General features: G+C 38.8%; 1 protein-coding gene across 3 annotated transcripts in view; it reads right to left on the reverse strand.

The window, feature by feature from the left end:
- Nucleotides 1-16,190, reverse strand: part of STAG1 (STAG1 cohesin complex component) — a 332,216-nt gene that overhangs the window by 228,128 nt on the left and 87,898 nt on the right. For all 3 annotated transcript variants that reach the window (XM_070433471.1, XM_070433469.1, XM_070433470.1), the window contains one exon: nt 7,106-7,217. In XM_070433471.1, coding sequence (XP_070289572.1) covers nt 7,106-7,134 — 29 coding nt within the window. In that variant the 5' untranslated portion in view covers nt 7,135-7,217. The remainder of the gene's footprint in view (nt 1-7,105; nt 7,218-16,190) is intronic.

Genomic DNA, 16,190 nt, shown 5'->3' on the forward strand with positions numbered 1-16,190 from the left:
TTTTTTGTGCTCTCATAATGTAATGGCTATAGACTTGATACAAGTTTAATCTCATTGTTAATTTATCACTTTATTGAATCTATAACCAATTGATAAAACAATAAATTGAACCCTGATTTACAATATTTACTGATTTTCATAATGTAAGTATTCCCACCACAGCCAATTAACTGATTTTCATAATGTAAGTATTTCCACCACAGCCAATTTCAAACTACAAAATTGACAACACCAGAATTGGGAAGTAATGAACAGTAATAGTACACCACTAAAAAGTATTTCCACCATATAGATAGAATAGATGTAAATAAAAAATTAAAGAGCAGAAAATACTATGTAATTAGGAAGTGAAGAGTTTTGACTATTATTACTTTTACTTATAATATTATTTAATTTTAAGTTTATATGATTTAACTTTTTTAAACGGCTATGTTATATTTAATCAGGGTCAGAAAATTCCTAGAAATTAAATATTCAGCCCTCCAGGCCAGTATAAGTTGGCTCCAGCATGGTACTGAAAGGTATGGATAATCTGAACAAAAACTTATTCACTAAATTCTACATCAGTAACTATATATTGTCAATAGTCTTGACCATCTGTAGCTCAAAATTTTTAACTGCATGTGTAACATGCTTTTTTGAATTCTACCTCAAGTTCACCAAATACCACATGTAAAACTATGTTCAATACTGATTTATTTCTAGCTCTATGCTCATGGCCATACCACTAATTAACTAATTTATTAAGTTAATGCATGCATGTGCTTTAAGTTGTCATAAAATTTATTACTGTCACCACACCACTATCCTGTCTTACTCAAATTATTAGAATCACATCAGTCTTCCTTGAGCCATCAGCTAACAAATCCTCTTAAGTTGTCCTCAGTATAAAAATTCTGTCTCTCCTTCTTTCCATAATTACCTATAATCATCACTCCCTGAATTAATCTCATTTCCCTGCTTCTCCTAATTCCCTTGTCCAAGCCATTCTGTACAATGCTACCAGTAACATTCTTATAGCATGTTACCTCCCTACTTGCAAATCTTCAAAGGTAATCTAGTACCTAAAACTATAAATAATATTGATCTAATTTAGGGGTCACCAAACATTTTCTAAAAAACTATGCTGTAAATATTTTAGTCTTGGGGGAGAGGGGTCTCCACATCTCTATGTCTACTACTCAACTCTGGCACCATAGCGTGAATGTGGCCAAGGACAGTACATAAATGAATAGCCATTGTCCAATAATACTTAAAAACAGGCATCTAAGTCACTAGCAGTAGTTTGTTAGTTCCTGATCTAGTTGATCTTACTCATCTCTACTAAAAAACAATAAATCATATTATATTTTCTCCTCACTACAGTTCAAATAGACTATACTCAGCATATACTGTGTGCCAGTTTATATAAAACATGCACATAAACTTTGTATAAAAAAAACAACAAACTATTTTCCCAATTCTAGATGAGGAAACAAAAGATATGAAAACCTGATATCTTGTCCATAAACACACACCTAGTTAAGTGGCAGAGTCCACTTAGTTATCAAGGTAAACTTTAATTTTCTATCTCCATGTCAGGATACTAGAATGCAAAATTTATGTCTTGTATTTCTCTTGTGTAAACAGAACCCACTTTTGATGCTTATAAAAATCTCCTGGTTGCCCTAGCTGGTTTGGCTCAGTGGATAGAGCGTTAGCCTGGGGACTCAAGGGTCCCAGGTTCAATTCTGGTCAAGGGCATGTACCCTGGTTGCAGGCACATCCCCAGTGGGAGGCATGTAGGAGGCAGCTGATTGATGTTTCTCTCTCACTGATGTTTCTAACTCTCTATCCCTCTCCCTTCCTCTCTGTAAAAAATCAATAAAATATATTTTTTTAAAAATCTCCTGGCAACTACAGGATCTGGTTGGTTCCAGGTTATAATATGTGACCCATTAGTGAAACTAATTTATCCTTGAACAAGAGTTTACTGACAAAAGAGAAAAGTACCATTTGTTTTCTAATTCTGCCAATTACATCCAGCTTTAAAGGTGAATGCTATTACCAACAAATAAGCTAATACACTCCAATTAGTATTTGTAGGAATGTTTATGAGAATATATACTACATAAATTTTTTAATGTCAAGTAATAGAGAAGATATAAGAATACGAAGAAGAGTTTCACATCACCACACTAACTCTGAATTCCAACATGCAGAATAACATTAAGTTTGACCAATACTTTTCAATAAATGTTTGTTTTTACATATAAAAATGTAAAATATCTATATTTCAATTTTAAAAATTTTAAATAGGAATTTCCATACAAATATGTAGAATTCCTGAATAGTAACTCCATAATATATATGAAATTAATTTTAACTACTTCACTATCAAAAGCACTTAGATTGTGTCTAGTTTTGTACTATTACAAATAGAGCTGAAACAACTTTCCTTGTACATTAACTCTTACTATATACCAGTAAATATCTCTCTAGGATAGACACAATAGAATGCTGGGTGTAAAGGGTATGCTAATTTGAAGTTCAACCAACTGCTCTACACAAACCCTGTAAATAGCTAATGTTCACATTTATAAGACTATTGAACATTAACAGAATGGAAAAATCAGATCAATTATTATAAAAACTAGAGGACCGGTGCACAGTGGGGTCCCTCGACATGGCCTGTGGGGATAGGGCCGAAACTGACTCTCCGACATCCCCCGAGGGGTCCCAGATTGCAAGAAGGCACAGGCCAGGCTGAGGGACCCCACTAGTGCAAGATCGGGACTGGGGAGGGACCACGGGAAGGCTACAGGGCATGTCCAGCCCGTCTTGCCCAGTCCCAATTGGCTGGACCCCAGCAGCAAGCTAACCAACCGGTCAGAGCGTCTGCCCCCTGGTGGTCAGTGCGTGTCATAGCAACTGGTTGAATGGTTGAATGAACAGTAGGACACTTAGCATATTAGGCTTTTATTATATAGGACTAGAGGCCTGGTGCACAAAACTTGTGCATGGGGGAGGGGGTGTCCCTCAGCCTGGCCTGCATCCTCTCTAATCCGGGACCCCTCAGGGGATGTCTGACTGCCGGCAGTTGGACATCCCTCTAGCAATCCAGGACCGCTGACTCCTAACTGCTCACTTGTCTGCCTCATCACCCCTAACCACCTCTGCCTTGGCCCCTGCCACCATGGCTTTATCAAGGACGTCCAGTCTATCTGGCCTAATTAGCATATTACCCTTTTATTAGTATAGATGATTTTTTTTCCTCCCTAAAACTCTTTGAAATTCTATCTACCTCTCTCTAGTTCCACTGTAATGACTTTAGTTCAAGTTGTCAACATCTCTGGCCTGGATACTGCAACATCCTCCTCCTATTAGGTCTTCTTGCTTCTATTGTTGCCCCTTACAATTTAATCACTATACTGCACTAAGAATGATTTTTCTAGGTATGTCTTGTTAGTTCTCTTCCATGCTTAAAAACTCTACAGTGGTTTCCTACTATTCCTAGGAAGAAAGACTCCAAATCTTAATATGATTTAGCAGATTCTTATATGATATAGCCCCACTCTAGTCACAAGCCTTATCTCATGTCACTCTCTATTCCCAAACTGGGGAGAGGGGGTGGGAAGGAAACAAACAAAACCCAGCTTTATTTCAGTCCCTCAAACATACCATAACTCCTCCTTTTTCAGGGTCTTTGCACATGCTATTCCTTCAGTCTTGAATTTATATACTGATCTATTCTTTCACCAAACCCTCACTCCACTTACTATCAACTGAACTATCTCACCCTTAGAAAAGTTGACTTGCCCAGCCGACATGGCTCAGTGGTTGAGCATCGACCTATGAATCAGGAGATCATGGCACATCCCCAGGTTGTGGGCTTGATCCCCAGTGTGGGGTGTGCAGGAGACAGCCAATCAATGATGTGTTCTCATCATTGATGTTTCTATCTCTCTCTCCCTGTCCCATCCTCTCTGAAATCAATAAAAAAAATATTTTTTTTAAAAGTTGGCTAAATCAAGGCATGTGTTAAAATTCTCATAAAATCCTCTAATTTACCTTTATAGCACTGAAGGCATTTAGATCTATATTTGTGGTTATTTGATTAGTATCTATCTATAATAAGCTTCATGCCAACAAGGACTCAAGTCTTTTTTTTTTTTATCCTCACCCAAGGATATGTTTTGTTTTTTATTTTAGAGAGAGAGGAAGGGAGGGAGAGAGAAGGTAGGGAGAGAGGGAGAAATATCAATGTGAGAGAGGAACATGGATCATCTGCCTCCCGTATGCACTCAGACAGAGGATCTAAACTGTGACCTAAGTATGTGCCCTAACCAAGAATAGAACTGCAACCTTTTTGGTGTACCAATGACAGTACAACCGAGCCACCCAGTAGGGCAAGGACTGATTCTCTTTTACATACTCTTCCTCCCTAAAATCTAACAGACTTCCTGGTACAGCATTATGTGGTGGAATATATATGGCAATTCATAGTATTTGACAATGCCTAATAGTAAGCAACACTATGATGACAAATTCATTGATAATTGTAATATCTAAGTAAGCCAAGAAATAATGAGGTCACTCACTACAGTGACCTTTCTAGTGCCTACATTACAAAAATCAGTATTATGTTTGAGTAAAGGGTGAATAAAGAAGCTGGAGGTAAGTAACTAGAAAAAGCTTAAATTGTATCTCCGATATTTGGAGGAAAGAAGGACAAGTATTGATGGTTTTTCAAGCAGGTAAAGTAGTTTGGACAGCTTCTTTGTCTTAGAGCTCTGAAGGAAAAACAGAGAGCTAGGAGACCAATGGAAAGCCAACTATAATCTCTTGGAAAAAAAGGTATATAAATAAACTGGATGTATTATAGATTTGTACACCTGAAACCTATATAATTTTACTAACCAATGTCACCCCAATAAATTCAATTAAAAAATAAAAATTAAAGAAGTCTTTTGCACTAAAAAATAAAATAAAACAAATAAACTGGGACGATAAACATCCTATCTAATAAGAGACAAACATGGTAATTAACCATACCTCCTCTATGCTTCCCATTGGCTAATCAGCAGGATATACAAATTAACTGCCAACCAAGATGGCGGCCAGCAGCCAGGCAGCTGAAGCGAACAGGAGGCTTGCTTGCTCCAGTGATGGAGGAAGCCAAGGTTCCCCGCCTGCCGCAGCCGGGCTCTGAGCTGCACTCTAAGCAACAATGTTGCAATTATAGAAGCTCAACAAACCCCAGGTACCTGCTTTCAGCCAGCTGGAACCGCAACAAAGTTTCAATTACAGAAGGTAAATAAATCCCAGAATAAAAAATAATAATAAAAAAAGGAGAGACTGGGAGCTTCAGTTGCAGGCTTGGCCTGCCTGAAAACAGCCATCAGCCCCTCATCCAGACTGGCCAGGCACCCCAGTGGGGACCCCCACCCTGAAGGGTGTGTGGGCAGCCTGAAAACAGCCCTCAGCCCCTCATCCAGACTGGCCAGGCACCCCAGTGGGGACCCCCACCCTGAAGGGGGTGCGGGCAGCCTGAAAACAGCCCTCAGCCCCTCACCCAGGCTGGCCAGGCACCCAAGCAGGACCCCCACCCTGATCTGGGACACCCTTCAGGGCAAACCAGCCAGCCCCCACCCGTGCACCAGGCCTCTATCCTATATAGTAAAAGGGTAATATGCAAACTGACCCTAACAGCAGAAGGACTGGGAATGACTGGTCACTATGACACACGCTGACCACCAGGGGGCAGATGCTCAATGCAGGAGCTGCCCTCTGGTGGTCAGTGAGCTCCCACATGGGGGAGCTCTGCTCAGCCACAAGCCAGGCTAATGGCTGCCAGTACAGTGGTGGTGGTGGGAGCCTCTCCTGCCTCAGCAGCGCTAAGGATGTCCGACTGCAGCTTAGGTCTGCTCCCCGCTGGCAAGTGGACATCCCCCGATGGCTGCTGGGCTGCCAGAGGGATGTCTGATTGCCAGCTTAGGCCCAATCCCCTGGGGAGCAGGCCTCAGCCAGCAGATGGTCATCCCCCGAGGGGTCCCAGACCGTGAGAGGGCACAGGCCGGGCTGAGGGACCCACCCCCCCAAGTGCACAAATTTTTGTGCACCGGGCCTCTAGGCCTATATAATAAAAGGCTAATATGCAAATCAACCGAACAGTGGAACGACCTAGTTGCTATGACACGCACTGACCACCAGGGGGCAGATGCTCAATGCAGGAGGCTGCCCCCTTGTGATCAGTGCGCTTCCACAGGGGGAGGGCCACTCAGCCAGAAGCCCTGAGCCGGGCTCACGGCTGACAAGCATAGTGACAGTGGCGGAAGCCTCTCCTGCCTCTGCAGCAGGACTAAGCTGTCATTCAGACATTTCCCAAGGGCTCCCAGACTTTTGCACCGGGCCTCTAGTGTATGTATGTGTGTGTGTGTGTGTGTGTGTGTAAAATTGTGTAAATTGTTGATCCCTTTCATTGTATCTAAACTGTTATCACATATTCCTAATTAGCACCTTGATGAAACCTATGAAAGGAAAAGTATCTGCCATTACAATGATCACATTTCCAAGAAAATCCAAAAATCAGACTCCATTCTAGATTGGTCCTGTAACTCCAAAAAATCTAATGAGATGTTACCAGAAATGCCAACTGGTATGTCCTTCAGGTTACTTCTGGCAACCAGAATAGACTAAGAATCTCAATCTCAGGGAAAACAAACTGGAGGTGGGAGGTATGATAGAGAAACTGTGATATCGGATAAAGGTCTACAAACATTTTCTGTAAATGGCCAAACAAAATATACATGGTTTACAAGCAATCTATTCTCTATCACAACTTGTAGCACAAGAGAAATCATAAACAATCTATAAAGGAATGACTATGGTTCTTTTTAAATTAACACTTTATTTTTTGTTCAATACCACAGAACATATTGACATTATAATAATATGGGCCAAGGATGGATATGGTAATTATGCACTCTAATTGTTCTTTGAATTCAAACATATTGCCTATCTAAATATATCAGAGAACATATTTGATATGTCTCATAAAAGAGAACATTTTGATATAGAAAAATGTTATATACATTTTAAAAAATAAGAAAATTACAATACTTACTGTAACACTGGTAACTCCGAAGTAATCATTGCTGGAGAGATCTTTCCACAATGGAGCAAAAGAATCAAGTGCTGTACAACTCAAAACTTTAAAAATAACCTCAAAGGCAATCCTGTTAATAAAAAAAAAATATTTTTCCAGTTTTATTGAAGTATAATTGACAAAACTGTTAAGATGTTTAAAATATACAATGTACAATGTGATTACTCGATATACATGTATGTTGTGAAGGGCTTCTCCACAAGTTAATGAACACATCCATCACCTCCCATATTTACCTTTATTTTGTGTGAGATCATTTAAGTTCTACTCTTTTGGCAAATTTCAATTATACGATAAAATGTTATTAACTATAGACACCATGTTATACATTAGATTGTCAGATCTTATTCACCTGTAAGTAAAAGTTTGTATATTTGCACCAACCTCTCCCTATTTCCGCCAGTCCATGGTCCCTAACAATCACTTTTTCACTCTGTTTCTAAGAGATCTACTGCCCTCTTTCCCCCCGGGATTTCACATATATGATACCATGTGGTATTTGTCTTTCTTTGAGTGGCTTATTTCATTTAGCATAATGTCCTCCAGTATCATCCATGTTGTCAAATGACAGAATTTCCTTTATTTAAAAACACAGAAATATTTTTCTGTGTTTATATCTGTGCATATAAATGCAGTTGCACGCACACATTTTCTTTACTCATTCATCTATAGACAGAAACTTAGGTTATTTCCATACTTTGGCAATTTGTGAATAATGCTGCTATGAACATGGGAGTACAAATATCTCTTTGGGATAATGATTTTGTTTCCTTTGAAAATATACCCAGAAGTAGGACTGCCAAATCATATGGTATTTTTACTTTTCATTATTTGAGAAATCTCGATACTGTTTTTTTCCAGTTTACGTTCCTACCAACAGTGTACAAGGGGTTCCGTTTCCCCATGTCTTCAGAGCATTTTTCTCGTCTTTTTGATAATGGATATTTTAACAAGTGTAAGGTGATAGTGTTTTTTTACTTGCATTTCCCTGATGATTAGTGATGTTGAATAGTTTTTCATGTACCTGTTGGTTATTTGCATGTCTTCTTTAGAAAAATGTCTATTTAGGTCATTTGAAAAGAAAAATTATTATGAAATTAATATCTCAACTATATGGACTATAATCAATCAATACCACCAGCAATCATACTCCTTGGTATTTACCCAAATGAAGTGAAAACTTATGCCCACACCAAAGTTTGCATGAAGATGTTCATAGCATCTTTACTCAAAATTGCCAAATCATGGAAGCAACCAAGAAGTTCTTTAGGAGGTAAATGAATAAATAAACTGTGCTATAAGCAGAAAATGAAATATTATTTGGCACTAAAAAGAAATGAGGTATCAAGTCATGAAAAGACATGGAGAAAGCTCAAATGCTTATTACTAAGGAAAATAAGCCAATCTGAAACTGCTAAATACCGTGTAATTCCAACTATATGGCATTCTGAAAATGGCAAAACTATGGAGATAGCAAAAGGATGCATGGTTGTCAAAAGTTCCAGGAAGAGAGGGATGAATAGGTAAGCACAGAGGATTTTTAGGGCAGTGAAACTATTCTGTATAATACTACTATGGTGGACACAGATATATGTCATGTATTTGTTAAAACCCATAGAATGTACAACATCAGGAGTAAACCCTAAGCCGACCAGTATGGCTCCGTGGGTGATCATCGACCTAAGAACCAGGAGGTCATGGAATGATTCCCGGTCAGGGCACATGCCTGGGTTGCAGGCTTCATTCCCGGTGGGGGTGGTGCAGGAGGCAACCAATTAATGAGCCTTTCTCATCATTGATTTTTCTATCTCCCTCTCCCTCTCCCTTCCTCTCTGAAATCAATAAAAATATATTTTAAAAAATAAAATCTATTTTTAAAAAGTAGCAGGGGAAGTAGGACAAGACAGGACGAGATGTACAAATGGATTAACATAGGTTCAACTGGAATTCCAGAAAAAGAATGTACAGGACAGAAAAAATATTTGATGAGATAGAGGAGAATTTGTCAAAAATAATTTAAGATATTAAAACACAGATGAATAGATTCATAAGCAGAATAAATACTTTAAAATATAAATATTGCTAAAAACCAAAAGTTAGAGAAAATTCAAAACGAAGTTAAAGAAATAAAATTCTTCATCAGACTTTTCATTGGAAACGATGTAAGCTGAAAGACATGGAATAATATCCTTACAGTGCTGAGAAGAAACAAAGTGACCCCTAAATTATAGACTCAATGATAATAATCTTTCAAAAGTGAAATAAAAGAGTGATGTCATGAAAAATGGAGAAGTAGGCAGCTCCAAGAATAAGCCCCTCAGTGAAGCAATTCTTAGGCTGGAAAAAAAATAAAGACAAAAACAACATTTATGGACAAAAATCAACTTTATGGGATCTAATAAAAAAGTAAATAAAGGAGTTTTTAACCAAAAAAAAAAGTCTATTAGCCCTGGCCAGTGTGGCGCAGTTGGTTGAGCATCGTCCCATGCACTGAAAGGTTGCCTATGTGATTCCTGGTCAGGGCACATCCCCAATGGGGGTACAAGTGGGAGGCGGCCGATCAACATTTTTCATATCAGTGTTTCTTGCTTGCTCTCTCTCCTTTCCTCTCTCTCTCAAAATCAATAAAAACATATTTTTAAAAGAATCTATGAAATCTTCTAAGAAAGTACTATAGGCATTTAGCTTATCTGTCTACCACCCACCCTCCCCAGCTCAATGGTGACCATAGGAATACCAGTCCAAGTTCCTGGTTAAGCTTGCTGGTGCCAAAAAGAAAAACATGGATCATAGTATTCTGAAAAATTGAAACTGTGTGTTTTGAAGGGCTTCCCAGCTGTCATCTTTCAAAAAAATTTTTAATACAGACACTACAAGTAGCTGCCTGAAGCAAGAGACAGTGGATGGGACAAATGGCAGAATATATGAAAAGCCTTGAAATAAGGAGGCTAAGAAGGAAGATACTGTGAGAAATAAGAGCTTTAAAGGGCTATCTGTACACCAGGAAATCCAGAGTGCTACATGCAAGCCCACAGATGGATGTATACTTAGAGAAAAACTGAGAGGAGCATAAGCTTTCAACTCTAGTTGATTTTTGGGCTGTGTGAAATCACAAGGTAAAGACCAAGACTACTTAGCTAACCTTTGAAGGAATACCTCAGCTAAGTAACAGTATGCAAAAACCAAGAGATAACATTTTTTCCTTTTGACTACCTCTGGCTCGGGAGATCATTGCTTATGATGGAGATAAAATTTCATTTACTATACATGACAAGGATTAGTCTTTGCAAAAATAGTTTGGAAACATCACTAAACAGATGACTGCAGTCCTTAAGAGGTAACAAGAGTAAACCCTGGGAAGAGGAAAGAATCAGTGTCTAGTTACCACATTAAAATATTCAAAGTGTCCAATTTTTAACAATAACAAAAAACCGTGAGCATATGAAGAAACAGAAAAGTATGGCCCATTAACAGGGGAAAAAAAGTAAAGCTCTCTTCATCTGAGAGTCATTTGGCTTGTCATTTTTCTTTAGACCGTGGACATTCATCTGTGTTGTGGGATGGCATGTGTATATAAGATCATTTATGAAGGCTTTTCGAAATTTAACAGTCTTCCATTTTGGTAAATCCTATTCCTTTATCTCACATCCTAATACCTGCTTGCCCTGCCATCTTCCCCCTTCACCAGTGTGAGTCACAGTAAGAATGCAATCCTCAACTGTTTATCTTTGAAATAAAACACTGCTAAGTTTGGTTAGTTTAACTGAGTTCTCCTCATGTTCAATTTTGCATCCTCTGCTTTTATATATTTACTAGAAGCCCGGTACACAAATTCATGCATGGGTGGGGTCTGCCGGCCAGGGGGAGGGGCCGAGGGCGGTTGGCGGGCTGGCCCCATGCCCCAGTCAAACTTCTGGTTGAACTCCCAGTCGAACTCCTGGTCAAGGGGACAATATGCTTATTAGCCTTTTATTATATAGGATGCCATCCCACAACACAGATGACTGTCCACGGTCTAAAGAAAAATGACAAGCCAAATGACTCTGAGATGAAGAGAGCTTTACATTTTTTGTATTGATCAATCTCTCCCAAAACTTTACACACTAACCTCTGAAAATACAATTCCATGATAAACACATTCAAGCTTTCCCCAAATGCTGCCTCCATATTATCTTCATATCTAGTCACAATTTTCCTTACTAACACTACTCTCTTAATTTTATCTTCTTATAAACTCCAACATCATGAAATGGCACCTAGAACCTTAATGCTCTCCAGTAATCTCATCTTTCACTATTCCTTTCCCATTACTCTAATACCAAAGTGATTATTCCCTGTACAAAACCAACTCTCTTCTGCTTTTCTGATGTGTACATACTAGCTCATGCCCCATACCTGACTCTTCCTGAGACAAACTGGAAATCTCCAACCTTCCTGAAATCTAGGTAGAATTAGTTCTCACGTCTGTAAGTTTTCATTCTACCTTGTACACGAACACAACTCGATACTTTTGCAATATATTGTGTGCATGCATATATTATTCTGCAAACTGTAGTTATAAATTTCATTCAGTTCCCTTTTGACTACTCTATGTTGACTTTTAAAAAATATATATGGTTTTATTTGTTTTTAGAGAGAGAGGGAGAGGAATAGAGAGTTAGAAACATTGACCAGCTGCCTCCTGCACGCTCCCTACTGGGGATCGAGCCCACAACTCAGACATGTGCCCTGACCGGGAATCAAATGTACCTCTTGACGCTCAACCACTGAACCACACAGAATGAACAATAAACTGAATTTTTAGAATAGTTGTAAGTTCACAGCAATTGCCACATGATTTTTTAGAAAGAACTGTCTTCCCTTTCTGTTCCTAACAAATTGTCTAGTACCTGGCACCCAAAAGTGGCAGAAAAATTAGCAAGTCTAAAAACAAAGACATACATTGCCACTAGTTAACATTAATAAAGTGGTAAATAGCTAATTCAACAGTAAGTTTGTTTTTAATACTATTGTGCATAGGATCTTATCCCTATTATAATTTCTAATTATGCAATTACATAACTGTTATATAATTTACCTTTTAATTTAAATACAACTTTTCATTTCTGGAAATCTGTAAAACACTGAAGCTAAAAAAAGCTCCATCCCTGGTTTCTCTCTGGAGAAGAATACTGCTTCCTGATAATACATACATTGTGTGTCAGTGTCCACCTAAGGTAGGGCAGCTGCACTATGTGAAAAAGGGAGAAAAATCTAAGAGTATCAATTGGACATATCCAAACCAGAGCATTGATGAGGGATCAGAATCAAAAGTCATATGCAAAATAACAAGTCTAATAAACAACAGTAAAATTATAAACCCAAAGTGGAACTAAGAGAAGAGAACTGAATATAAAGTACTTTATCAAGACTAGAACAGGTTGGAAACAATAATGAAAGTTCAAAGACTACAGGGATTTAATATGTGGATCTGTGGCAGAGTCAAGATATTCATTCATAGCTCTATTATTAATCCAACTAAAAAAAAAAGGATTACAGTTGTGTTCATTACCATTTTAAGATAAAATTTTTAATTTAAATAATTTATTTAAATATAGAGCCCTCCAAACTATTCTTATACCATATTAAATCATATAATTCACTGATCACAAATAAATGTTATTGATTGGTGTGTTCTAAATTTAAAAAGTATTTAAAATGCCATCAGTTTTTAAAATAGCTAACAAGTAAAAAGGAACCCCAAGGAAATTAAGTTGCCTATATTAAATCACCCTGCACTAAATATTTGAGAGAATACTTGCAAATAGAAAACTGACAGACTTGCCTATCAAAAGTACAGGAATTTATGTTTTCATTTGCTTTACATGAAAACTGCATTGTAATTTTTAAAAATCACAGATTTTTGCCCTAGCTGGTTTGGCTCAGTGGATAGAGCATCAGCCTGCAGACTGAAGGGTCCCAGGTCAAGGGCACATGCCCAGGTTGCAGGCTTGATCCCCAGTAGGAGGCATGCAGGAGGCAGCCGATCAAAGATTTCCTCTCATCATTGATGTTTCTATCTCTCCCTCTCCCTTCCTCTCTGAAATCATTAAAAATATATTTTAAAAAATAATAAATAAAAATTACATATTTTCCATAATTCAACCACCACCACTACTTAACCTCTCCCCACTAAAAATGACATCCTTTTATATATTTTCCTAATGAACATACCTACTCATACAAATGAGAACTGTAATAGCTTCATAAGAAAATATACATACATACATATATATATAATATATATATATGTATGTATCACCAATTTATAATATATATATATATATATATATATATATATCACCAATTTATAACTGCACACAGGGAACAATAAAAATATTTCAAAGTATGACCTTTACCTAAAGCAAATAAACATCTACTGTTAAAAAGTTTCTGAAAAAATAAAAATACTTATGGGAAAATGCTTTAAAAAAACGCCTTATGAATAATTAAGTTATATAGCACTACGATTTTCATATAAAAATTATTTCAAAAGTGTGGAAACACAACCATTACTTTACCACCGTCCTAAGAAAAATTTGTGAAATTTAACAAAAACACATTTTTTCATTTTAATATGATGAAGAAAACGTCACTGAAGGCCAACCTTTTTTTTCAATTCCCTTAAAGTATGTGTGAATTATATTAATCCATTAAATAAAGCTTTGCAGAAAAAAAGATTAACATTTCACCCATAATTTATAGCGAAAGCTTAACTATCTTTCCATATACTTTCTCCATATTTTATTAACTATTTATAAAATATTAATTTGCAAAACTAAATCCACAATACTAATTCTAATTTTGAAACATGAACAATATTAAAAACCTTTCTCACTGTATTGTGCACATTTCTGTTCTCTGGGCTAGGGATAAATCTCCAATTTAAGTCTCCAAGAGATATTCTAAAATGGTTTTCTATATGCTTAGTTGGGGGGGGGGGGGGGCGGGGGGAGAGACACACACAAAGTTAAAAAGCCAACACCATCTTACCATCTTCTTTTGGTGCCAACCATTCTATACCTCCAACTGGTTATTTAAAATCTAGTAATAAGGAGAACCAAGATGGCGGCATAGGTTAATGCCAGAGTTTGCTGCCTCGAACAACCACTTCAAAAATACAACTAAAAGACGGAACGGACATCACCCCGAACCACAGGAAGGCTGGCTGAGTGGAAGTTCTACAACTAGGAGGAAAGAGGAAACCATACCCAGACTCAGAGGAGGTGCAGTGCTGAAGTGAAATACTAAGGTGTGGAGTGCATGTGGAGCGGGCCGGCGGTGGAGGATGCAGTTGTTTTCAATCGGGAGGGAGTTTCAGACTCTGAGCTCCAGATTCGGGCAAGTCTCTAGGGACCCAGACTCAAACGGGAGAAGCGGGAAGGCAGCTTTCTCTCTGGGGTTTGCAGCAGTTGCAGAGCCGCTGGGGACGGAACTGAGAGCAGCCATAACTGCTCGCTCCGCTCGCCCTGTAGATCCCCTGGGACCCGCCCCGCCCAAGCCCTGCATAGAGGCATTTGCCGGATCGCCTCAGGCAAAGGCTAGATTAGCACCTCCCTAGAGATCCAGCACAGAACTCTTCCACTGCAGACACAGCTGACTCTCATAGCCAGTTAGCCTGGAGGTCAATTTACACCCAGTATTGCCGACAACAATCAAGGTTTAACTACAACGAGACTGCCCACAAAGACCAGAAGGGGGTGCACCAAGAAAGCATAAAAAATGTGGAGATAAAGAAACATGACAGAAATGGAGGATATAGAGCTAAAAAACGCACTTTTAAGGTCTCTCAATAATCTTCTAGAAACTGCCGATAAACTTGATGAGAGCCTCAAGAAATCTAATGAGACCCTCAGTGTTGTGATAAAGAACCAACTAGAAATTAAGCATACACTGACTGAAATAAAGAATATTATACAGACACCCAACAGCAGACCAGAGGAGCGCAAGAATCAAATCAAAGATTTGAAATGCGAAGAAGCAAAAAACACCCAACCGGAAAAGCAAAATGAAAAAAGAATCCGAAAATACGAAGATAGTGTAAGGAGCCTCTGGGATAGTTTCAAGCGTACCAACATCAGAATAGGGGTGCCAGAAGATGAGAGACAGCAAGATATTGAAAACCTATTTGAAGAAATAATGACAGAAAAATTCCCCCACCTGGTGAAAGAAATGGACATACAGGTCCAAGAAGCACAGAGAACACCAAACAAAAGGAATCCAAAGAGGACCACACCAAGACACATCATAATTATAATGCCAAGAGCAAAAGACAAAGAGAGAATCTTAAAAGCAGCAAGAGAAAGAAACTCAATTACCTACAAGGGAATACCCATACGACTGTCAGCTGATTTCTCAACAGAAACTTTGCTGGGCGATTGATTGTGGAGCCCCATGATCAACTGCCTCAAAGAGGGAGGCCCATGCCCTAGTTGCTTTGGCTCAATGGATAGAGCGTCAGCCTGCAGACTGAAGGGTCCTGGGTTCGATTCTGGTCAAGGGCACATGCCCGGGTTGTGAGCTCGAACCCCAGTAGAGAGCTTGCAGGAGGCAGCCGATCAATCATTCTCTCTCATCATTGATGTTTCTATCTATCTCCCTCTCCCTTCCTCTCTGAAATCAATAAAATATATATATATATATATATATATATATATATATATATATATTTTTTTTTTTTTTTTTTTTTTTTTTTAAAGAGGGAGGCCCAGGCTACCCGGCAGGCAGCACTGAGGCATGTGTGCGGAACCGGCCAGCAATCGCCCCACAGAGGGAGGCCCAAGCCAGACAAACAATTGCACCCGTCTGTCACCTGCAGAGGGAGGCAACCGGTGGCAGGCGGGCAGGGGGTACAGTGCCACACAGATGGCAAGCAGTGGCAGTGGTGGGGGCGAAGCCAGCTGCCAGCACCCAGGGGAAGTCCTGATAGGCCCTGATCACCGGCCAGGCCTACGGACCCTACCCGAGGGGGTCCAGATTGCAAGAGCGAGCAGGCCGGGCTGAG

This window comes from Myotis yumanensis, unplaced genomic scaffold, assembly GCF_028538775.1.
Source record: "Myotis yumanensis isolate MYYU_CA2020_CCGP unplaced genomic scaffold, mMyoYum1.0.hap1 SCAF_14, whole genome shotgun sequence".
Taxonomy (NCBI): Eukaryota; Metazoa; Chordata; class Mammalia; order Chiroptera; family Vespertilionidae; genus Myotis; species Myotis yumanensis.